Raw genomic sequence first — 24,354 nt, forward strand, 5'->3', positions numbered from 1 at the left:
CCTCTCTTCAGCCCAGTCCTCGGGCATCTGGCTCCAGAAGCAGAGCCCTGAGGCTCCCTGGGGACAGGGTAATGCGCCACAGCGTGGGTTGCAGGCTGAGAGGCAGCAGTCCCCTCTATTCCCAAACTGGAGCTGCTTAATCAAAGTCAGCGGAGCAGGCAGCACCTTCCCTGCAAGATGCCCGCGATGAGGTGAGCAGCCAACCCTGACGGTGACAACAAAAAGAAAAGGCTGCATCCGACTCCCTGGTACAGCTCTGCAACTGCTCGCGGGGAAAGCCCTGTGGTTCCACCCGGTTCCCAGCCCACTTGCCGAAGGCAGGCGTGTGCCCCTCCGGGAATGCCCTCCACCATCCAGAAGCCAAGACAGGCGGCTAAAAGACAGGACTGGCCGCGCTGCTGGGGAGAGACCCAGCGCTGCCCAGTGACCCCTTCTTGTGACTCAAGACAAAAGCCCTGAGAACCTGGGGCAAGGAAAGGACACAGATTTAATCCATGCTGAACACTGACAAGGACACGTGACAAAACGTATGTGGGGGACGGACGATGCAGCCAAGACTAGATGGATGCAACGGGCAGACACAGTGCAAGCCCCACCAACACCAAACAGCGAGGCAGGCACAGAACCGGAGCGCGGTGGGAAAGGCAAAGCCCTCCAGAGCCTGCTGGCGTGGCACAGGGCACGGGGCAACAGGTCCGTTTTCCTGCCCTGCTAGGACCGAGGTGGCATCTCTGCAGAGCAAGAGCAAGGCTTGAACCCTCAGGAGTCTGGCTGCGTGCTGTCAACCGGCAAGAAAACAGCCCATAGCATGGGCACAGGCAAGCCTGCGTTTTGGATTTGGCTCTTTGGGAAGCACCTACCAAGTCAAAACTTAGAGCCAAGGGTCTGCAAAGGAACAGGGAAGAGGGGGACAGTTCAGGCGCATGGCCACTACTTCAACCCAGCCTTTTCAGTTGTGTCCCCAACTTCCCTGCAGCTGAAGAGTTTGTGAGCAGTTTCCAAGGACCAGGAGCTGATCCCTGCTGCGCTTAGCCCTGTGATGCTGCTCACATCTCCTGCTTGTGTTGCACTTTTTTAAAACAACATCCGTACCATAATCATGTCCCCCGAACACACAAAGACACATGCTTGCGTGGAGAAAGCACCTCTGCTGGACACAATTAGGCAGTAAGGATGCAACGAGCTAGGCATGAAGCAAATACGTTTGCTCATTTGAAATCCAAATTCACACTCCTGTCTTGGGGAGCAAGGGAGAAATGAGTGAGAGTGCAGGGAGGTGCCAGGCCTGATGGAGAACACTGTCCTGACATTCCTTGCCCTTCTTAAGCAGGCAAACCTGCAGAGATGCAGCACATGAAATTCCTTCGCAGCCTGAATCTCAGCCTGTGAAATTTCGCACACAGCCTTGGGCACCGGCAGACGTCAATGGGGGTTTTGGCACCAATTTTGATGTGGGTGGATATAACGAGGACCTACTGAGCAAGGACCTTAGGCTGTGCTATAATCAAGACCTGCTTTGATTCCTGGCCCTTCTCCGTCTTGTAGGCAGGGAAACCGAGGCACAGAGCAAGCAAAGTGCTCATTCTGCACCCTGACTGATTCAAGGACACGATCCCTCACCTGCTGCCGAGCTTTGCAGAAACCTAACCAAGCCCTGGGACCTGGGGACACTGAGCTCTTCTGCAAGCCCTGCCTGTGGATGGCCGTGGAGAAGAGTCTCTGAAGCCGCTTTGTAATTCATCGCACCCCATTGATCTGTGCCCGTCACACCCAGCGGGCTCCGGCACCAGCTCCACAGGGACATAGGGGAGTATTCCTAGAGAAGAACCACATCCGAGCACAGACAGCTCCTCAGTGCTTCCAAAAGGCAGGGGCTGCCTTGCTGGAAGTTGGGGAGGGGAGCTGCAGTCCCTGCAGAGCCACTGCCCACTGGACTTGCACAGACAAGCATGACACACGCTACGGAGAGCAAAGGGACGAGCATCACAGTCCCAGGCAGGCAGAAATCTCTGGGAAGGAGGAGGTGGGGAAGAAAGGGGGGTTAGTTGGGGGCAAAAGGAGAGGTAAGATCAACCAGGAGCAGTCCAGACTGATGTATCAGCCGAAGAGGGGCTTGCTAAGGAGTGGGGGGCTCACAGCACCCACCTCTGCTCCCACTCTCATTTGCCTCGAAGGGTCAAGCCACAGCAAGCATCGGACAAGACCCCACTGCACTGCAAGGCATTTCCATTCCAGCAGGAAGTGTTTGGGGTGAGGGATGGGAGCAAAACCAGGGCAATCTCTCCATCCCAGGGGCTCTCAAGCAAAACTAGAGAGGTGGGGAGCAGTGAGAAGAGGCCAGGACTGTCACTGGCTACGGAGAAGGGGAGAAAGCCGACCTCCTAGCAGAGATGTCCAGGTAGGGAGCAGAAGGGTGCTGCGAGGACACAATTCCTTCCTCCAAACAGGCAACACTGTAAAACACAAGACACAGACGAAAAAGGAAAGAGAGAGACAGAGAGCGGAGGGAGAGAGAGAGCGGGGCAGGGGAGAGAGCAGAGAGAGGCAAGGAGGAAAAGACAGAAGCAACTACAGACACCTTCCCTCCACCTCCTGTCCACATCGGTCTTATCCCATCCCTTCTTTCTCAGCTGCACCATCACGGTGTCAAAGCAGAGAAGGATTAAAAACAAGGCCTGGACTGTTTTGTTTGGCTTTGCCTCCTTTGCCTTGCTGCTGGAAAAGACAGCAGCAGAGCTTAAGAGTTCATTAGACGGGTACATGCGAGAGCTTAAAACACTGCAACCATACTAACGGCCCGTCTTTCATTTCCTCCCCTTCCCTTCCCCAGCTCCGTGCATCTCCTGCATCCTCACAGCACACAGAGGCACGGATGAACTCACCACGCTCCCTGCCCTGGGGGCTGGATGCAAAAAGAGCCTGTAGCTCCCTCAGCCCCTGGTCTCTTCCAGTGCCGAGTGTCCCACGAGTCCTATCCCAGCCTGTGCTGGTGGACTGCACCCTGCATCCCAAGGAAGCCTCGGCCAGGAGGCCAGCCAGGAGAGAAGTGAGCACCACCAGCAGCGCTCATGCTGAGAAGACCTGTCTTGACACACAGGCTGGCAAGCAACATCATCACCCCGTCCCCGTTTCTAAATCTGTTTCCCATCTTGCATCGAGCCTGAACAGGTGACACACAGGAGGACGTGCTTTCTTTCCAAAGGGCAGCACTGAGCTCAGAGAGAAGATGGGGAGCTGATGGGGAGGCCAAAAGGCTTGCCCACACCTTGTGGTGGTTTGCTACGGGGCTGCCTGAAGCCATCACGTGGACTTTGAAATCCTAGGCTTTGGCAGACAGAGCCCCAGCTTTGATTTACTTCCCCCAGATTATGAGCTTTGTTTGCTCCTACTCCACAAGGACGTAGCTCCTGAAAGCAGATGTGCGCATCTGCCATCCTTGCCTGGAAGAGAAGCTGGGGAGAAGCTAAAATAAAGGAGAGTAAGATGGAGAGAGGAACAACAGCTGCATGGGGACCGTATCCTACTGTCCACTGGCCTCACTCCACACGAACGTGGTGGAAACTATGCGCATCTGACAGCAGGGTAACTAGCAGCACAAGTTCTCTGCTCACCCTAGAAATTTGGGAAGCCTTGGCAAGGGCCTGACTCTAAAGCAGGTACAGGGAAGGGTTTGTAGAGAGCCCAAGGCCTGACCACCCAGTTGCAAAAAAACACCTCATGGCCCCTCTGCCCCAGAACCCCAGCCACAGGCACCTCGCTTTGCTCCCACCCTCGCCAAGGAGCATCCTTGTGCGCTCCCGTGCCGGTCCCAGAAGCCGGTCACACCTTCAGCAAAGCTCCACATTGGCACAACAGGGTAGGAAAAGGAGAGCCAGACTTGCCGGCGTGCACTTGCTGGCGAGGTTTCTGGTTGCCATCCAGCACGGGCTCCCTCGTGGCCCGGGGAGACAAGAGGACTGAAAGGTGCCTCTGTTGCCCTCCCTGTAGGGAGAACTTGGGGAACCGACTCCTCATCATTCAACCACCAGAAACGCAGTGAAATGGACGATTAAAAATAACAGTTGTGATTATATCGAGTGTGATTTTGGGAGTCTGACAAACAGTTTTCAAGCAGCTGGGCCTGGCAGCATTAAAAACCTACTGCAGGAGTACAAAGCCAACAAAACAGATCCGCAACATGGGGCCTAATTTCCAAGTACTTCAGAAGGTTTGATACAGCTGATACCTTACAAAACATCCACTTAAAATAATAGGACACAGTTCTAGATCTAGTAAAAACCAATTTGAGCTGAAATGAACAGTCCTTCCAACTCATACAAATCAATCCAGTGACCGTGTTCGACCTCCTTCATTTTCTGTGCAATAATTTTAAAATTGGATGTTCCCAACATCCTAGGGACCCGAAGCCCCGTCCTATCACATACGCCTGAAAAAGTGTCCACTGGAAAGGTCAAAAGCTTCTCCCAGAGACGAGACAAAGACACGGCGGGACCTCCAGTGAGCGGGCACGCTGGGAAGAGTTCCTTACGGAGAGTACCTGGAGCTGAGAGAAGCAGGCAGGCATGGAGGGGGAAGCATGGAAGGAGCTTAGGGACTGGCACTACCCTGGGAGGAGAAATGAATGGCGTGGGCTGCACGGGAACTGAGCGGTGGCGAATGTGCACTTGGCCGTAGCGGTGAATGAGAGAAACCAGCTGGACATCACAGACACTTCAGTACTGTTTAAACAGAAATGATTCTTCCCTGTGTTACCGAGCACATCAGACAGAGACAAGACCAAGGAGGAACACATGCGCACACACATACACACACACGAGGACTGCTGGAAGGAAAAAGAACAGGGAGGAACGGATATTCAGGGCTTGTCGGTCGCAAGACTGAAGAGAGCCTGTGGCTTGCTCAGATGGTGGGACCCACTCACAACTTACCTGCGGTTTTCCAGCATCAATGCGAGCACCGTTGCCTGCACGGAAAGGACTGATGCAGGCTGGGCTTAAAGTGGCTGCTGGGGCTGGGAAGTGAGAGGTGGGGGGGTACCAGCGTTCCTGTGGGCGACCAGCCCGGTGGCACCAGTGCTTACCACAGGGTCCATTGTGCTTTACTGGGATGGCAGCCTTCTGATGGCACTCGGCCTTCTGGCGCTCGCAGTCGTTGCTGTAGGTCCGGCTGTCCCGGGCACAGACGGGCCGGTAGGCACCATCGCAGGTGATGCGGTCACAGGAGCAGCGAGTGGTGCCACGGCGGTTCAGGCAGACAGCATTGAACTTGCACTCATCCTTGCATTTGTCTGGGAGGAGAGAGGACAGCACCGCTCGCGCCCACCGTGGGGACAGGGGAAGGGGGTACGCTCTCCTTGCCGAGAGCACGGCACGGAGCAGCGGGGAAGGTCAGGAGCCCCAACGCTCCTGTTCCCCGGGAAGCAGAGAGCTACTTACCCTGATGCTGGCACTGCCCTGAACGCACCTTCTGGATCTCCAGTCCCCTGATGGCCCCCGAGCGCCCCATCACGCACTCATTGTCGTAAGTCACCCCGTCATCACCGCACACAAGCTCCTTCTTCGGGGGACAGTTCTCGGGGCGGGAGAGCAGGTCTGCCCTTCGGGTGCGGGGGTTCACCCGGCAAACACGGTTCATGTCATTGAGGACGCCTTTACAAGGGTCTGCGCACAGAGCCAGAGCAGACCGTTAGGCACGCTCAAGCCCTGCCCAGAGAGCTGCTTCTTGGCCTGCCCTCCTCCACGCCGGCTGGCCCCAAGACCCTCTGTACCTTCCCCAGTGGCACTCAGCGTGTGCTCATCTCTTCCTTCAGGACTGGACATCTGTAGGGCTCTGCACACGTAAGGACTCATTTTTTACCGAGCTGCACACGCGGAGGACGTGTGCCCTTTCCAAAGTGACCGCTGGATGGGATGAGCTCTGCCTTTTTTCCCCATCCTGAGCTGCCTTCACTCCCCTTTGTCTAGGGGACAGGGCTCTCTCTCCCCCGACCCAGGCGAACCTCCCGAGTCCAAAGGGCATTCGCTGGGCATTGCAAGATGCTTGATACTCCCATCCCACTCCTCCCACTCTCCCTCTCTATGCTCCTTGTCTTCCCAAAGTGCTGGAAGAGCCCTGAAGGCAGTCAGGGCCACATGCTGCCTTGCCCCACTGCTCTAATCTAGGCTTATCCGGATCACCCTCTGATGAGCTGAGCTCACATTAGCATACCAAAGACATGGGCAAAACAGGTGCCGACTGCTCACTAATCCCTACTCTAGCCCTGGGTTTTCCTCTTCCTTGCCAAGCACGGTACCTGCAGAGTGCTGATTCACTGCTTGCAATTGCAGAAACACCATCAAATGTTTCCACCCTTTAATCTTACTAGTCTGAAATCCCTGCATTGACCACAGTCCCAGGCTGACAGGAGGAGGAAACAATACAGTACCCCGTCTCCCCAGCCTCTCGCAAGGAGGCGAGGAGAAGGCTGGCCTAGGACAGGATTACAGCTGAAGTCTTTTGCTTTGTCCATTTTCGCACATGCAGTAATCATGGAAACGAAGCAGATGAAGGAGCTCCCGCAGGATCTACCCAATCCATCTCCCATTCCCCCTTCGGCAAGAACTGCCCGTGCTCACTGCTGCCCTGCAGTCACACCAGCAGACAGCCAGGGACGCGTCACCTCCTTGGAGGCTTCTACAAACCCCAACAAAATCACAAGAACATCTTGTGTGGACTCAAGGAGCTGTGGGTAAATAAGGCTGCTGTAGTGGGGGAGGGATGCGGTACGGTTGAGACAGGGACCGCATCAGAGGGGTTGGGGATGATGCAGGCGCACAGACATATCTCAGGGACTGCACGAGGAAGATATTTGAGATGTTTTCTGCCCACACCGCTCATCCACACTCTCTCTGCTACCTTGCGGTAATCCTCATACCTTACAGCACACCCAACAGAGTCCAAATAATTCAAGTATTTTCAGGTTCTACAGCCCGGCTGCTCAACCCAGACTGCCTGAGTTTCTGCTGACGCCCAACTAAAAGCAGGAGGACCTCAAAGGAGCAGTGAGGCTCAAAGCCTACTCTCTGCTCTAGAAACCTGCAGCACCCAGCGTAACATCACCTCTTTCGCACCTCCCACTTGCACCCATCTTGTCCTACTTGGGACTGAGCAGTGAGAGCGCAGTTAAAGCTCTTCCAGTTTTGCAGCCTGCCCAAACACACTCCCACGCTCCTTCCCCCGGGGACAAACACTGGTCTGGCACGTGCCCTGGCTGATCTCATGGTTTTCCTAATGAATACAGTTGCTTTTAATTACCAGCATCCACAGCCACCACGAGCCAAAGAGGAAGCCATCCTTGGAGTGGCAGGACTGTGTTTGCGCTCTGGGATCCGTGCCTGTCGGGCTCCTTTAATTAGAGGGAACTGCCTGCCCGCGAGCCCCGGGATGCCGGCTAGCAGCAGGCTTCTTGCCAAAAGCAGCAGCCGGAGGACTCCAGCCAGGGGAAACAGCAGGAGGGAAAGGAGGTGGCACAGATGTTGCAACTGCTCTCTAGGTCAGTGGGTCCCGAGCAGAAACACCCGCAGCCAAATGCTGTGGGGGAAAGCGCTGGCTTGTTTTGAGTTTCAGAAGCCGTCACCCACAGACTGACCTTTTTCTGCCCAGCCCGTGTTTTTTGAGCTGATGACAGCAGGTGTGTGGGCAAGTTTTTCTCCCCAACCCTTACCATTTCTCGCTGGTCTGCCCTCGATACTCCTGACGCAGGGGGAAATGTTTTTAAAGCAATACCCACGGGGGGCGAGGGGACGACGACAGGGGACTCACCACAGGCGCCATCGAACTTCTTGAAAACGTTCTCCTGCTTGTCGCAGGCATGCTTGTTGAGGTCGCACTCGCTGCGGTAGTCTTTGCCGTCGCTGCCGCACACCGTGCTCTCAGGCACGCCGCTGCAGGACGACGGGCAGACGCACTTGGCCGACTGGCCGTCAGTGGAGCGGACACACGTGCTGCCGAAACTGCAGGTCACCTCCGCGCAGGGGTCCTTGGAGCCTGCGGGAGAGAGGACATCAATCCCGACGTCCGTGGAGGCAGGCGTGATCGTGGGGCTGTAGGAACAGAACTCCAAACCCACGGTACGTGAGGAAGGGAGCTCACTCCCCACCTGGCACTTCAGGCAGAGCCCCTCCTTTCTAACCCTCTCAGCCTCACTGCTGCAAGCTCCCTTCCCTGCACATGCTCTCCGAGAGCCTCTTGCTTCAGCAAAAGAGCAAAACAAGGGTCCTTAAGGCACCTCCTGCAAACCGTAATTAGAGGAAGAGCTCAAGGAGCAATTTCCTCACTGGCAGGGAAGGGCCAAAATTTATTTGCCAGCTTTTTTTGCCTTTTTTTCCTTTATTTGTCACCTTTTTATGATTATTATTTTAAATAAATCACTTGGCGCTCTCTCCCCTCTGACAAGAGCCCCAGCAGGAGAGCCGGGTGCAGATTTATCGCAAGCCAGCGCGCCGCGTGAGAGAAAGGTCAAGTTAATTTACTCTGAGATGAGGAGACTGGGGTCTCATTTACACAGCTCCTTGCTCACAGCTGGTGAATGCCAGGCTGGGGAAGGGCTTTCATCAGCCCACCCAGCCTGTGCGTATGCCTGGTCCCTCCAACTCCAACTTCTAGCCGTGGCAGATGCGATCCACCCCAGGGAAGCAGTGTGGTGCATCAGGCAGAGCTGCCCGAGGCAGAGGGCTGTTCTCCACTGCGCTGCCACGCACCTCTTGAACGGCCTTGGCCGTCGGTTTGCCTGCTTATTAAACTCTGCTGATCGCGAAGGCAGAGCTGGTGATTCTCTCACTGTCCCTTCCCATCAGACCTGTCCCCATCTCCCAGGACATCATCAGCATCGCAGTGATGACACGAGCTCGGGACAAATCTCCCTGGCCTCACGCAGTCGCCTCCTAAAAGCAGGAGATCCTGCCCTTGCACTCACCACACGGTCCCTTGCTGATCACTTTGATCCGCCTCTGTTGGTTGCACTGGGCCTTCTCCAGCTCGCACTCGTTGCTGTAGGTGGAATAATCAGAGCCGCAGACAGGAGCCACCACGACAGGGCAAGCTGTCTTCTTGCAGACGCAGGAAGCCTGAGAGGGGTCGGTGGAGCTCCTCTCGCACACCGCCCCGAACCCGCACAGCATCCCTCGACACGCTGCGGGCACAGACACGGAGAGACTGGTGAGCCGCGGCTGCTCCTCTGCGAACGGGAGGGATGCAGCCCGGTGCCCGGGTCCAGGCACCCACCCGTTCCCCCCTTCTCTCCCCTAGCAGAGCTGCCCACACCATCCAGGCTCAAAGAGGGGGTGCAGCCCTCCGGGGGACCAGGGCTGGAAGGGCAGTGCCAGCAAGAGGTGGATGCTCTAGGTACCGCGAAGCCCTTTCCTAGCTCAGGGCGAGGATGTCATCATCTCAGCACGTCACCTCTCGCTGTCTGCCAGGAACAAGGCGCTGAAGTCGGATCCTTCCCCAGGGATGCCTCGGGTGCATTTGAGTTGTAAGGGGACCAAGCCAACCTTGCCAGAGTCTCCCAAAGCCAAACACCTGAGAACAAGGGTTTGCCCAGCACAGGCAGGGAACAGCGTGAGGTTGCGAGGTCAGGGCTGCTGTGCCCAGCACCCAGGCATTACGCAAAGGCACAGGTAACCTTCAGCGCCTGCTCCACCGCGCCGGTGCTGTGCGGAGCAGACAGCACAGAGGCCGTGGGGAAGGGCAGCACTGACAGCGGGGTCGATAAAGCTTGTGAGCCAGAGAAAGCTTCCTCTGAAGGGAGGATGTCCCGAAGGCAGCATCCCCTTTGCCCTCAGGCACCGGGCTACGGTCCATGTTGGCTCTACTGGTCCACGTTGGCTCTACCACGGTCTCTCGTGAGTGACTGAGCCCAGCTGCCCTTTGAGAGCGGCCGGGTAAGGCAGAATACGTGCCAGGCACCTTCATCCCACGCAAGGACAGGGAGGGAAGAGGCTGGGGTAGAGCGTGGTCCAAAAGGAGCTAACAAACCCACGGTCAGCGCTCTTGCCTCCTCCGTGCCCCTTCTCACTCCAGGCTGCCCATTCTGCTTATTGAAGAACTGAAGAAAGAAAGGTCTGTCACCAGCTCTGCACCACAGCAAGGAGGTCAGGGCCCAGCTCATGAGCAGGGAGGTGCCTCCAACCCCAGTACAGACATGGAAGAGCATCCCCAGGGCTCCGGAAAGCACTTGCTCTGCCCAGGGCCCCTCCGGTCAAGCCTTTGTGAGTCCTCCAGAACACAAGGTGTTTTCTGCTAACCAGCAAGAGAAAGGAAAGTCAAGGAATGGAGAAGAAAATATCTTCACCTGTCCCAGTGTGGGACAGATTGTCCCGCACGCACACGCTGTTTTATTCATTGCCGTTTATGCAAAGCAGCCGAATCACGTGGCTGGTGTCTTTCTAAAGGAGATGCACGAATCTCTTTATCACATCCACTAATCAGAGCAGCCAGCACAGACCAGTTCAGCATCTGAATTGCTAATGTGGTAGGAAATGTAATTCTTCAGCTGGAGAGAGAGGACAGGAGTCTCCAGACTCGATGGTCCGCAGGTGAGACGGCGAGAGCAAGAGATGCCAGAGCTTTTCGCCCAGCGATTACCGCCACGGGCGCAGCCCTCCGCTCACAAAACGCACCACCGGGCGCGCACGTATATGCACACCTGCCGCACCACCCTGCACGCGCAGCCGCTGCGCCAAGCGCAGTCCCTGCACCGGCGCCCGCCGCACCGCTGCTGCACCCACGCGCAGCAGGCACCTCCTGCCACCCCCCCGGCACACCTGACCGCCCCGCGCTCTCCTACGCACGCAGCATACGTTAGAAACGGAGACTGACCTACATAATGAGAGAAAGAGAAATCATAAAAGGCAAAATAAAATGCTTGACAGTGGCTCATTTACACTTCAATTCCCGGGTGTTTGCCTCTGACTGCCTTGAGATTTTAAGCTCATATGCACAGCAACAATGCACCACTAAGAGACTAATATCATCAAATAAAAAAGAACTCTCTTTCTCTCCTGCCCAATATCTAAAAGCAATTCATCATTTTTATGAAGCGCTCCGGATAGTCTCTCCTGCTCCTTCCATCGCTGCTCTTTCTCTCTCTCTCTTTTTTTTTTTAAATGCAGATGAGCCTGTTGAGCTCTGAGATTAGAGGGTGCAGGGGAGGTGTGCAAGTGAGGAATGTAAAATGCAGGACAAGTGGGGATTTATCCCGTCCCCCCGCCCTGAGGCGCAGGTCTGTGGAACAGAAGTGTAACTGTGTAGTGCATAATCAGCCACCAGTCGCAGGGGAGGCAGATGGAGCTGTCTTTGAGATCAGGGGAAAGGAAGGGAAAGGAAGGGAAAGGAAGGGAAAGGAAGGGAAAGGAAGGGAAAGGAAGGGAAAGGAAGGGAAAGGAAGGGAAAGGAAGGGAAAGGAAGGGAGCTGGTACGTGCAGATGTGGGGTGCAGAGCCAGCTTGGAGCAGAGTTTAATCAGGTGCCTGTCTGAAGGCACTTGCCTTCAGGACACGCCAGCCAGGTTCAGCAGCACGCTTGCAAATAGGGAAACCAAGGTGGGAAGCATGTCCCGGATTTCAAAGTAGATGACAGGGACAGCTCTCTCCTTTCTTAGCTCTTCTGTTTTGTCTTTTGCATCAGAGTATGGGAATGGAGCCTCACACATCCAAGGTGAAGGCTTCCGAAGCGAATGGCCAACCCGGGTCCGGTCCCACCCAAACTGAGGAAGTTTTCAGTGGGACCCAATTCAGGGCACCACCAAGCACTTCAAAAACCCTGCCCTAAGACACTTGCTGCTATTTTTGGGTGCATTTCCTTCCCAACCAGCTCAAGCACCAACAGTTCTTTTGCCTTTGGTCCCTTGCTGTCCGTTTCTCTTCCCAGACCCCGCAGCGCTCCACAGCAGCCAGCCTGTGAACGCAGCAGAAAAAAGCTTTTCAGCGCTGGACAGGACTTCTGAAGATATTAGAACATTGCTCACGGTTTTGACTCTTCTTCCAAGAAACTTTTTGAATTGTTCACTGAGATTTGGAGCAAAACTGGGTCTTGGCACCTTTTAAGTGATCCTCCCTGTAACTGTTTTGCCCACATATATTTAAGAATCTCTTAATCTGGAGCGATAAAAGCAATGGTAAATGACAAAAAGGTCACAAAGTTAATTGGGTCAAGCCACATAAAGAAAACTGATATTTTACCAGAACTGAAGTTTCAGTCTATCCTTGCCCCCAGAATTATATTTCATAAACACATTAGGGACATAATAGGCCCATATGTGAGCAAAAGAGATGATGTGAAGGGTATTTATTAACCTCCTGTTCCGCATCAACCAAATGTTGTAAAAGTGAGCTTTTACACCACCGGTGTTTGACAGACACCTTCCTACTCCCTGCCAACAAGCTCGGTCCCCGGGAGAGAAGCTTGAACACCATGGTGCATCGGAGCTCATCCCAACTCAAGGGGAGGGCCCGGCTGCCCTGTAGATGCCCTGGCAGGATGGAGAGTGGGGGTATGGTAGGGTGCGACCCCCAAACACCATGATTCAGGCCTTCCTGAAGACGAGGACCCAGCTTCATTGAGTTTTGGTGATCAGGCTGAGAAGCAGATGAAGCTGGCAAGAAAAACGCTTCAAACCAGAAACAAATTGTGACAAGCAAATTGGTTGTTTAAGGTTTTTTTCACTTCTAATCATCGCTGGTGTTACTGGTGAAGAAGCCTATTTGTTCACAGCAGATTATTTTGAAAACTCACACATCCAATGCTGGGATGCAGTTGGATGATGCAAGCTCAGAACACCAACAAGAATAAAACAAAATGCCTTAATTCCCCTGCCAGACTCAGGAGATGAAACAGGTTTATTACGCCTGCTAAGATGATTCAACCCAACAAGCTCCGTAAAAGACGAAATGCAAAGGGAGCTTGTTCTTCCCCAACGTCTCTAATATTACCTGGGAGGACTCAAGAAGTGTAACCATCACTGATGCGGAAGGAATAAAAGCTGGGAAACGAGAAGCAAAAAGAAGAGGCTATCAACTCAGTTCCAGGGTACTCGGCACTGACCAAGCCTTCACATCCCATTCCCCATGCAGAGCCACTTTGGACAGAAGCGCTTTGCTAGGTGTAGGCAGAAGGCAGCAATAAGTGAGGCACAAAGTGCTCTTGTCCTAACACTTGTATGTGACAGCCCAAATAAACTCCAGGCAGCAGATAAAGTGCAAGGACCTCTTAAATTTGATTCCCGACAGCGCTGGTGAAGACCGTGCTATCCAAAGCACCCCACAAGCGAGGGGCTGCAGACCGCTCTCAGTCCCCAGTGCCGCTGCTATTTCGGGTGCTCAGGGGCTGGGCCACGATACAACAAAGAGACCAGCCTTGCCTTCACGCTCCCAAGCTTGAGACGAGTTGGGACAGACAGGAGCGCAGAGATGGTGCTCGCCAGCATGGCAAGGAAATCATCTACCTGCCCACCCGACTGGAACAAGCACCAGAGACCAGGAGCACGCAAGCAGGACCAGGGCTCTGCCTGCCTGCTGCCCCTCTAGCGATAGCTGTACAACATCACCAGGCTAGCGACCGTACATTTTCCTACCAACGTGCCTTCTACATCACTCAAGAGACATGCCGGGGCAGGGCTTGGCTGAGACCAAACCTGAAGCCTGCCTGGTCCACAGCAACGCTGCAACTGGAGGCTTTGGAGCCAGCTCTGATGGACGCCTCTGCAGGGTGGACGCTGGAAGGCAGTGGCGAACCAGAGTCGCCGTGAGCTTGCAAAAGATGGAGCCTCTGCTCGGGATGTTGGAAGTTACAGCCTGTTCTGCCTGTTCCCTGGTCACAGAGGGGAGGTGGGATCTCTCAGCGCTTGTTCAAGACTGCGCTTCAAAACTGTCTACAAAGCACACGGCAAGGCTGTGCAGCAAGGTCAGAGAGCAGACTGGATCTAAAACTAAGCACAGCCCTGGTTAAATCATTCTAGTGCTGCAGAGATGAGGCGCAGCAAGGCATTTGGCAAACAATGAGAGCAGCACTTGTCTGGAGCAGAAAAAAGCTACAGCTAGGAGCTGACCTTTCCCAAACCTCCTGAGCCACTGAAGATGAGGGAGAGAAACAGCTAAAGCGAGGTATCTATACAACACTTGAGCAAGCCGTACAGAACAAAAGGGAGGGCTTGGGCTTATTGTAACCACGCTGAATACCAGCCAAGCCTCTCCATGTCTCTTAGCAGCACTGGAGCAGAAAGAGAATAATAAATAACAACAACAACAATAATAAAAAAAGCGCACCTCCTGGAGAGGAGGGGAAAAGCAAAAGGTGTTGCTACAAATAATTCATGGTACTGTGCTTCCCGCCACAACTGAGTCAGCATGACTCCATGGGCAGACAGAGCAGCCTTCTCTCCCTCAACAGCTCCAGGCTGAGCCTGCAAAAGCAAGAAAGGCTTTTAGAAGAGATCAAGGCTAGGGGAAGACCTGACTGGGTTCAGAGCCTCGGCTCCGGCTCAGATACGCTATGCTCTGAGGCTCTACCTTGCATCCTGCGGTGACCGCCTGGTTTAGGGTAAAGAGCACAAAGGGATGCTAACGAGGGTTTCCTGTCCTCTGGCTAATTGGGGAAGGTGAAGCGCACACCGAAGCACTCTGATCTCTCCTCCGAACAGCCCAGAGCAGAGGAAGGCCAGGGCACTGCCGCAGCCTGGAGAACAAGCCACACAGTGAACTTGGGTGCCACTATGGTGTCCCTTTAGTGCACAACCACCTGAAGGGCAGACCTTGCCTGGCCCTGGGGGCTTGCAGGATGGAGTGGTCGCAGAAAATGCTGGGGAAAGAAGGGATGGCTCCTCCCAAAAGGCAGCAGGGCAGGGGCACCAGCTAGCCACAGCAGCCAAGCGATAGAAACCGCCTAGGGAAACACCTTCCCCAGCCTGTCAGTGCTTCTCTGGACTGACGCAGGGGAAGCCAGGGTGGGATGCCCACATCAACAAACCACAAGCAAAGAGAAGGGGAAAGGAGAGAGACGACAAGCTGAGAGGAGCCTCTGTGAGCCCATCTATGCTGGCAGCTGAAACTGGGGTGGGAAGAGTGAGAGTCAGGGTTGCAGAGCACTGCTTACTTCAGTCTGGGCCCAGAGCTGCTGGCATTCATCAGAACCAAGCTGCTCCTGCAGAAGGGATGGCTACCCATTGCACCAGGTGTAACGACACCGGTTCAGATCCAAGCCTCCCACCCCATCCGTGACACTTCCTCAGGCAGCCCCTAATTAGCACCAGGGAGGGAGCGGGATGCTTCATTACCAGGAAAGCCCCTGCCAAGGTTCAGCTCAGCATTTCCCCAAGCAGGCTGTGCGGGCACAGGTGGCTGGTACTCTATGAGTAGCTGCCAGGGCAGATGGCACCAGCTCCACCTCCTTGCATCCAACAGTGCTTGCAGATGCCCAAAACGGCTGGAAGGACAGCTGAGAATAGGATGGCTCCACTGTGGCTGACGGGGAGGGCCAGAGCCACCACGAGAATGGCTACGAGCCACGCGCGGCCCCACTCTGCAGAGAGATGCAGGAGTTGGTGAGGCTGCAGGCAGCTCGGGAGAAGGCTGCCGTTGAAGTAGAGGCTCTGCTTGAGCTGGGCCCAAGAGACCGGGCAAAACAAAGATGCTGTACAGCACACAGACGTATACTGGCCCATCATGGAGCGCTCCCAGGCCAGAGCTGGCAAAACTATTCTTCCATGCGAGAGCCCGTGACAATACATGTATGCAAAGGGCTCATTCTGTGCCTCAGCAGCCCCCTCTTCTCCCCACCACCCACAGAGGTTTGGACTGTGCCCTCCTTCAGTCTCCTGCATCCTAAAAACCGCAGCAGCCAAGGCTTCAAGTTGCACGCTGCCCTCCCCAGCCCGGAGCCAGCACCCTCCACTTCTCTCCCAGCTGCCAGCTCTGGCCACACCACCATTGGTACCAAGTGCTCCAGGTAGAGCTCTTCAGCCAGCTTCTGAGTCCATCCCAGCCTTCTTCTGAGCCTCCTGGATCGGAGCAGTGAGGACAAGCAGCAGGGAGACAGCAGCTGGCTGCAGGCAGGGAGGATGGAGAGCAGCTTCTGCCTTCAGCTTCAGAGCTTTCAGCTTCAACTCACCATCCAGATCTGCGCCTTGGTTCTCCCGTTTACAAAAAACGCAGATAATAATAATAACCAAACCCCCAGTGTCAGTAGGTAAGTAGCTCAATATAAGTAGTAGGGATTAATAACAGGCTGGCTTCGTCAAGTGCTTTGAGATCTTGAGGTGAAGAGCTCTACCTAATAAGCCCCAAGCATTCACATTAAAATGTTTCTCCAACTTAATAACAATAATCATAAATGTAAAGTCAAAATTGCTCTGTTCCACTGTATAGGAAAGAAAAAAACACTACTGGAGCAGCTTGCTGATTGCTTACTGCACCCTGCCAGACCCTCTACAGCACGTGCCTGCCTGCCCACCCCATGTTCCATGCCAGGACCTGGCCATGCAGCCGAGTCACCAAGAGGAACCCCTGAGAGGCGCTCCAGCGGGCACACGGTTCCTCCCCACCAAGACCGAACCCTTCTCCTTGGCAGGAATCTTGCCCAAGGAGGAGGGCCCTAAACACCCACAGAGAAGGGAGATGTGGGGAAAACGCACAGGTGACTCCTGGCAGCTCCCCTCTCCCCGACCAGCAGAACGCGTGTTTGCCAGCCTGGACCCGCTCCAGATCCCAGGGTCATCCATCCCTTCTCTGAACGGGCCGAGAAAAACGATCGGAAAAGCACAGCCAGAAACTTGATTACAGCTCGTGGGTGGGCGATGGGAGGGTGGGATGTACCTGTTTTCATGGCTGAAAGCGTCTCCAGTGACAGGGAAGGGGTAGGAGAGAACAAAGACTAACAACGCACGACGGCCACGCTGCCGCGCTTTGGACAGCCACAAATCCCTGCAGCAAGGGCCGCGGGCAGGAGACAGAAAGACACTTCCCCGCAGCACACCCGGGAAGGTTATGGCACCCTGCACCTCTGGGGACCCGCTGGTAGCCGAACCGCTAGCACTGGGTATTCTCGTTCATAGGGAGAGCCTGAAATTGAAGAATGACGACGTCTGTGCCAAGGTGGCTGCCTTTTAATCTACTGCTGTTGGATTAAAAACTCTCCCTCTCTGGAAAGTGGTGGGTGCTCTCCTGCTAGAGCTGCTTAAAGCAGACTGGACTGGGGAATACAAAGTGGAGGGCAACTGGCTAGGCTGGGCAGCAGAGGGGAAAAAGCCGTGATGCTCAAATATATCTTTTTAATCCCTGACCTACACTGACGGACAGTGAGCCGACATGCACCTCTGTGTCCCACCGTTCCCCACTTGGTCCCCAAGGACGGGGATGCCACTAGTGGGCCACACCAGTCCCGTCCCAAATCGTGCCTCAGAGCAACCACTGTTAAAAACCCATGTTAGAGAGGAGAAGCCACCACCGCGGAGCAGACAAGAAGCCACTGAAATGGCGGGACAGAGCTGCGGGCCTGTTGAGGAGCCTGCCACGGACAGTTCCTCAGCTAGAGGACAAGAAGCACAAGAAGTAGCAAGCGAGCACGCGTAAACAGCAAAAGGACGACGGCCTGTGCATGATAAACCCACCCCAGGGGCCGAGGTTGAGCTTTCCTTCTGGAGAAAGGGACAAGGCCATGACAGCCCGAGCGAGCCTGCCCTGCCGCCACCTGCTACGTGAGGCCATTTTGCGCTTCGCCGGCGCAAAAGGCAAGGAGAGCCAGCAAAGAGGAGGGCAGAGCTGCTTTTGGGGGCTTCCTTGTGGCAAAAGGGCAGAGGGGAAACGTGAAGGCCCCAGGGGACAGAGCCGTTGCGCGTGTGTCAGGATGGCGAAGGCCGGCATTAATTCTGCATGAGCGCGAGGCGCCCGTTGCCATGGAGATCGGCGAGGCTGGCGCTCCAGCCCAGGCTCTTGCCTGTGCACATTTACTTCTCTTCCCGGGCCCACCCTCGCTGCCATCAATATTAATTGCATCAGCCAGGGCTTGCTCGGTGAGGGAGAAGGAGCCGCCTGCCCTGCTCAAAGGCCTTCGCCGTGGGGCCGGGAGAGCCACACGCAGGCAGCGGCGGCAGAAGCGGGGTGTCCACACCACAGGCCCGGCCAGGCCGTGCCAAAATCAGCACCGGCTCTCCTGGGAAAGAATGGCAGAGCCGTCAGATCGTGTGTCATTAACGCCACGCTGCTTAACCCGCGCACTTTGGCTCAGAGTCCCTACCCCTGGCACAGCCAGGGCAGCCTTAGGGACATGCTAAGCCCAAGTCCTCGAGCCCCAGTTTTGCCCCATCTTCACCCACTTTGTCCCTGCCTACGACACGGTCAGTGACTTCGTGCAATGCCACTGATGTGGAGCTGGAAAGCTGCAGTTAGCCTCACTGAGCAGCAGCAGGCCAGGAGCAAATGCTGGCTAAAAGAGCTGCCGGCACCCTGGCATACAGCCCTGCAGGTACCAAAGGGGATGGGGAAGGCAGGACCCCTCCTCTTGCTCATCGGGATCGCGCACATCTTTATTTCCACAGCTTAGCCACGGAGCTGAGCTACGCCACAGCTGCAAATCCGTGGCTCCCACAGCCACAAGAACCTCTCCAGAACAAGTCCCCAAACCACTTAATAGTTTTCAAGCCGACACATTCTAAGGATGGAAGGTCCTTAAGAAGCTGAGAGAATGGTAGGCATCCACCATCCAGTTTGGGAGCCTCTGTGACGCTCTCAGCTCTCCAAGGATCTTGCTTGCACAGCCCTACATATGACAGAGGTCTCTGAGAAACCAGGTATCTCCTCCTGAGACCACAGCGTGGTAGTTCAACACCCCCAAAACCACTCTGTGCACCTGTGTCACACGGGGAGGCAGCAAGGGGAAGCCTGGAAAGGTGGTCATTGCCGGCCACAACCTTTTCCAGCCCAGCTGCCTGAAAAAACCCTCTTTGCTTCTAAAAGCCACCACGACTGAAATCTAAGCTGCCAGCAGCAGCAGCGGAGCAGTCAGCACTGCAGCCTGTCATCACCCGGGAAAGGGCAGCCCGGCACCTCGCAGGGCTGACACCTGCAACGCGGGCAGCAGGGGCCAAGGCAGACAAAGGAGGAGCAGGAGGAGACCTGACTACACGGTCTGTAATTGGGGGTCAGGAGGGGTGGGCAGCAAGGGAAAATGTGGAGCAGTTGGAAGATCTAAAAGCAAAATTGTGTGCTGGAGGCAGGGAGATGGTAGCAAGCAAGGTGAAGGCAGTGCCGGGGGTGGGCAGGGCAGAGTGGAGCAGGGAGGAGTTGAAAGCATCATGTTCTTGGGTCTAAAACATCCAAGTCACTCTTGCAAATCAAACGTCATCTTAAAAGACTCTCTCATTAATCTGTCATGAGCCCCCTGCGAGAGCAGCTCTGAGCAGACTGTCACAGCTCCTAATCACTGGAAGAATTCATCAGCCTCCATCACAAAGAGGAACAGTTTGGAAACGCGCTCCACAAGGGATGCGAGCGAGAAGCCAGCCTCAGCACCAGGCTCCCGCTGCCCTGCCTGCACGCCCCGGTGGGCGCAGATCCCCCGAGCCTCGCCACAGAGCAAGCGGCCAAGAGCAGGAATCTGCCCCGAGCAGCCACGTCGCCGCAAAACCCTGAAAGCTCAGATGGGATGGCAGCCTGTGTGTAGCCCACGCAAGGGAGGGAGGCAAGGGCAAGAAAAAAAAATAAACTTGGATTGTTTTAACCTGCTCCCACCTGCCTGCAGAGGCCACGCTCTGCAAAACAGAGTGTTTGCGAATCAGGGAGATTAGAGAGCTCAGCAGGGAAGAAGGGCTGCAGCAGCCTCTGGACGCCGGGAGGGAAAGATGGCTCCTCCCCAGCCGCAACATGTCCAAAGCCAGCACTCAGCTGCATGGTCGGCAAAGCCAGCGCATCGCCCTTTGCCAACTTTTCCCAGGCCCCAAGCTGCCAGGCGCTCTGCAAGGTCTACTTACGCTCTTTGCAAGGAGCACGCTCATAACCTTCACGCCTCCCGTTCTCCTTTGCTCTCCCTCTGCACTTCATATGAAGTATTAAACGTAGCGACTTCATCCCAAAGTTACAGGGTCTGCGCTAAGCCTGGCCTCCCCTCGGCTGCACACTGTCTCCCACCGCGCAGGAGCCCACCCTGGGCTGTCCCTTAGCTGCGGGGCTGCCCGCCCCGCCGGCTTTGGCAGCAGCTCCGCACCAAGTACCTCGTCCAGAAGAAGAGGTATTCAGCCTTGGTGACCCCAGCAGGCAGAGCACCCATGTACGCAGGACAGACAGACTCCCGTGGTGCCCCACAGCCTGCCTGTGGAGGAGCTGGATCCCTGCTTCTGGTGGAAGGCGCTTGGGACGCCTGCCTTGGGCGAGCATCGCCTGGCACACCTGGAGCGCGCGGGGCCGCACAACTACAGCCGTTCCTGTTCTCAGCAAACGCTTGCCTGCTGCCGAAACGGCAAGATTCCTTGCGTCGCTGTGACCTCAGGGCACGTTCCTACAAAAACAACGTTCGCTTGGCAAGAAATCCTCTGTCACAGCACAGCGCCGGGTAGCGTTTGCAGTGGGCTAACTTGGGAGCTGGTAGTGATGCACTAGCTCTCTCTGAAAGGTATCATGCACTGACTTCAGCATGACACGGCCAAGGGGAAGAGAAGACAAAGCAAGACAAATGCTGATTCTTTGTCACAATGCTCCGAGACCAAATGCCAGAAGGATAGTCCTGGGAGACGCGAGGCAGAGGTGTGGGGAGAGCGAGGCAAGCTTGGGGATCTGCAACCTTAGCAAGGACCTGATACAGGAAAAAACAGGAACACCTTAGCAGTTCTCCCATCTACTCCTCTTCTAACACTTAAGCCACGTAACATGAAAGTGCATAAATTGATCCCCAAGAGAAGCTCAAACCTCACTGTAAATGGAGAAGAAAATACTCTCAAGAGATCAAAAGTGGTGTCTAATAACTGCTGCTACCTTATCTACTGCTCAGCTTTTGAAGAGCTATGTTTAGCATCTCTCCTCTCTCCAGAGCAACCCTGAAGCAGTGTGAGCTGCTTTGGCTGAAGCACACTTTGCTGTGGTGCTCAGGGTGCAAAACCCAGGCAGGGAAACGGTCGCTCCCACTCTGGCAGCGGGCAAGAAAGCCAGGCTGGGTGATGGGGAGAGCGCATGGGGCTGAAGCTCCACAAGCAGACCCCAGTCCTGGCTCCCCAAGCTGTTGCCTCACTGCTGTAGGGTGCAAATATGAGCAAGAAAAAAGGAAAGGGAAGCCAAAGATGTAACCATGGTGACTTCACTGCAGGACTCCCCGGGCCAGCTAGGGACAGATGGCTTCACCCTGGAGGCATGAATTGCCCGGGATCCTGGGGCAAACAGAAAAGCACCCCAGGTCGCCCCCCACTCCACCCAAGTTGGTGGGTGCAAGCACTGTACTGACAGCGCAGGAGATCAGCGTTTCAGTCGGTGCTGCAGCAAAAGTCTTAGAGAAGGAGTAGGCACTATGTAATTAAAAGTGAGCAGCTGCTGAGAAGCCTGGTACAAAAAAATTCACCTTGCGCAGAGAGAGTGATTTTTTTTTTTTTCTGTTCCGTGATGTGTGACAAGGCTTCCCACCACGCTCCGATGCTCCGAGTCCCTCCTCGCTCGGCAACACCAGCCTCAGCCCAGCCTCCCACTGGCTGACACGACCAGAGGTGCAGAAACATTGCCACCGCTCATGCTGCCGGAGCCAGCGGCCGGGCACCCCGTCTGCCTCAGGACAGGCTACTCCAGTGCCATGCAATTTGGGCAGGGGGTGCAAACCTCTCCCTGCTCCCCACCACGCTTCCCCTGCGTGGCCTCGGCAAAGGAGTCGTTCCTCGGCATAACGGGGCTTGCGAGGGGAATAGGGAGAGCACAATCAAGCAGGAGAGCATCTCCATTGAGCCGCCGTGGCCCTGGGACAGCTTGTGCCCCAAACACATGTGGCTCCACGGAGCACCCCTTCCCCACACACTCCTGTTCCGCTTCTCAACACAGAAAGGAGAGGTCACAGCAGTCCAGCAGCCACTGCGGGCCCACGAGGAGTACCAGCAAGGCTTAACGTCAGCCCCGCTGTCCAACAGCGTTTGTCAGGTCGGGAGCGGACACGGGTGGACGCCATGGCCCAAGGCCGTAGCGAGATGGATTACTGCTGGAGCAGATCGCTTTGCCCGCTCCTGACGCTGCAAGTCAGCTCCTGATATTTCAAACCGCATGTGCGGGAGGGGGCTGGGGCCGGGAAAGGCACGGGTGTGAAAGGTACAGAGTGTGGGGTGGTCAGAAAAGACTAAAATGCATCTGTCGGCAGACAAAAAAAGGCGGGTCTGCAGCACCTTCCCGTTCTACTAACTGAGATCAGCCCTGCCACGAAGGCTGCACTATTAATTCATTTTGCGGCATCCAAGTCTCATATTGGCTTGTGTCAAAAGAGAAATAGGCTGGGATTAGCAGCCAAAGCCAGCAGGGTGTTCCCAGTACTGCCACGCACAAAAGGAACAAAATTGAAGAGCTTGTGTTTTATTTTAAGTTATATTTTCATGGCTCTCTTCCCAGGGCAGCCAAGTGTCCCCTCCACTGTCCCCCTGAGAAGGCACAGAGCTGCCCAGAGACCCACCTGGCTCCTTTGAGGAAACTAAAAGCCCAAGGCTGCCTCCCGGTATTCTGTCCGACAGAGACTGGAGAAGGAAGGGCTCAGTGTGAATTTGGCAGCGGGAGGAGGTTATGAAGAGCACACACGTCTCCCAAGGTGCAGGCCAGCCCCAGCCTTCTTGTCGCCAACACACTGCAAGGTTGATCTTTAGGGCTGCAGGTAGGCTGTGGGCAGCAGGAAAACTAGGCAGAGCAGGCAAGGGGAGGTTAAGCACCTTAGGTGACTTCTAAGCCCAAGGCAATTATTTTCCCCTCACTACATCCATGCCAATAGGTTACTGGCCAGAGGAAGCTGTTCATCAGAATTATGGGATGTTAATTAAAACCAATCAAATAAAAGGAAGGAGCGTCTTTTCCCGATGAAGTATCAAACAGGAGGAGCAAGACCACGACCTCTGATACGTGGCTGGTGCTCAGGCACAGTCAGCGCTCTGTGCTGAAGAGCACCGCAGCCCTGCACAGCCACGTAAAACCTCTCCCCACGCCTCCTCCTCATCTGGAGGGCATCCACCTCCTCGGCTGTGAACACACACAGGCACAGGGCTGGAAGACAGCAGAGAGGTCACGAAACACCACTTCCCAACACCACTCGGCTGTCCCTAGCAGAATGGTCCCCTTTGAAGGGAGGCAAGGCACGCACACCCTCCAGGTTCTCGCTGCCTGAGCACAGCCAAGGTAATGCTCAGTCTGCCCAAACTCATCATCTACAGGTGAGGAGTATTTCCTAACACCCTCCTGGCACAGATCAGATGCTCCGTAACGCACAGCACCGTTCACACCCCACAAAGGCAGAGACGGCCACCACTGGGGATGTGGGGAACCCATCCTCGCAATGCTGCAGGTGGCTGTCTCTCTCTTCATCCGACAAGGCAAAGCCAGAACGTGGTGCTGAAGAGAGGGCATCCAGCAGCCAGGTGAAAAACAATGCCCAGGACTCAGAGTATTGTAGGATTAATCTGCTAACCGATTTCCTATGCAGACTTGAAAAGCCACTTGCACCAGCATTTTCTCTGCCTAACCCCAAGCCTGGAGCAGTTCTGCAAACCCTGTATTTATGGGGCTACCGGGCACAAGAAAGCATTTTTCCAATACTTAATTTCTCAGATGTCCTCATCTCATGCATCACTTATTTATGCATCCATAAATAAGTGTTTAGCACTGCTCCCTCGGCCCGGTGCAACTGGTTGGGCTGGCATCACTCTGTCCACACTCGCCAAAAGGAAACGCCTGTCCAGCCCTCTCAGCCTTCTCGGATGTTTCCAAACCCAGCAGAGACAGGCCCCACAGCTGCTCAGTGCCATTAACACATCTACAAAGGTACACAAATGCCAGCAAAAGGGCTGTCTCCCACCACCCTGGCGACCTATCGTGACTCTCCCTGCCCGTGTGGGATGCTTGCTGGAGAGAGGCTGAAGCAAGATGTAGCTCTGAGATAAGGACACGCACTCCTGCGCTTGATCCAGAAAGCTGCTGGCGCTGGCAAGAAACCCAAACCTGCCAGACCAAAAAGCAAAAGGGGCCACACCAGACCCTGCTGGGGAGACCCCAGCTGCATTGCTTTGCTCTCAGCCCCTCGCCTCTGCTCGCACCAGGGAACGCCGGGAGGAGGCTTGCCTGCATTAGGGACAGGAATAGAGAGTGTGCGAAGGCGCGGCCAGAGCCAAAAC

The 24,354-nt window shown here is 55.3% G+C and overlaps 1 protein-coding gene across 4 annotated transcripts in view; it reads right to left on the reverse strand.

Moving 5' to 3' along the window:
* Nucleotides 1-24,354, reverse strand: part of AGRN (agrin) — a 125,183-nt gene that overhangs the window by 35,793 nt on the left and 65,036 nt on the right. For all 4 annotated transcript variants that reach the window (XM_049807153.1, XM_049807142.1, XM_049807133.1 and 1 more), the window contains 4 exons: nucleotides 8,954-9,169; nucleotides 7,801-8,025; nucleotides 5,436-5,660; nucleotides 5,081-5,287 (listed from right to left, as the gene is read on the reverse strand). In XM_049807153.1, coding sequence (XP_049663110.1) covers nucleotides 5,081-5,287; nucleotides 5,436-5,660; nucleotides 7,801-8,025; nucleotides 8,954-9,169 — 873 coding nt within the window. The remainder of the gene's footprint in view (nucleotides 1-5,080; nucleotides 5,288-5,435; nucleotides 5,661-7,800; nucleotides 8,026-8,953; nucleotides 9,170-24,354) is intronic.

Source organism: Accipiter gentilis, chromosome 1 (assembly GCF_929443795.1).
Source record: "Accipiter gentilis chromosome 1, bAccGen1.1, whole genome shotgun sequence".
Taxonomy (NCBI): domain Eukaryota; kingdom Metazoa; phylum Chordata; class Aves; order Accipitriformes; family Accipitridae; genus Astur; species Astur gentilis.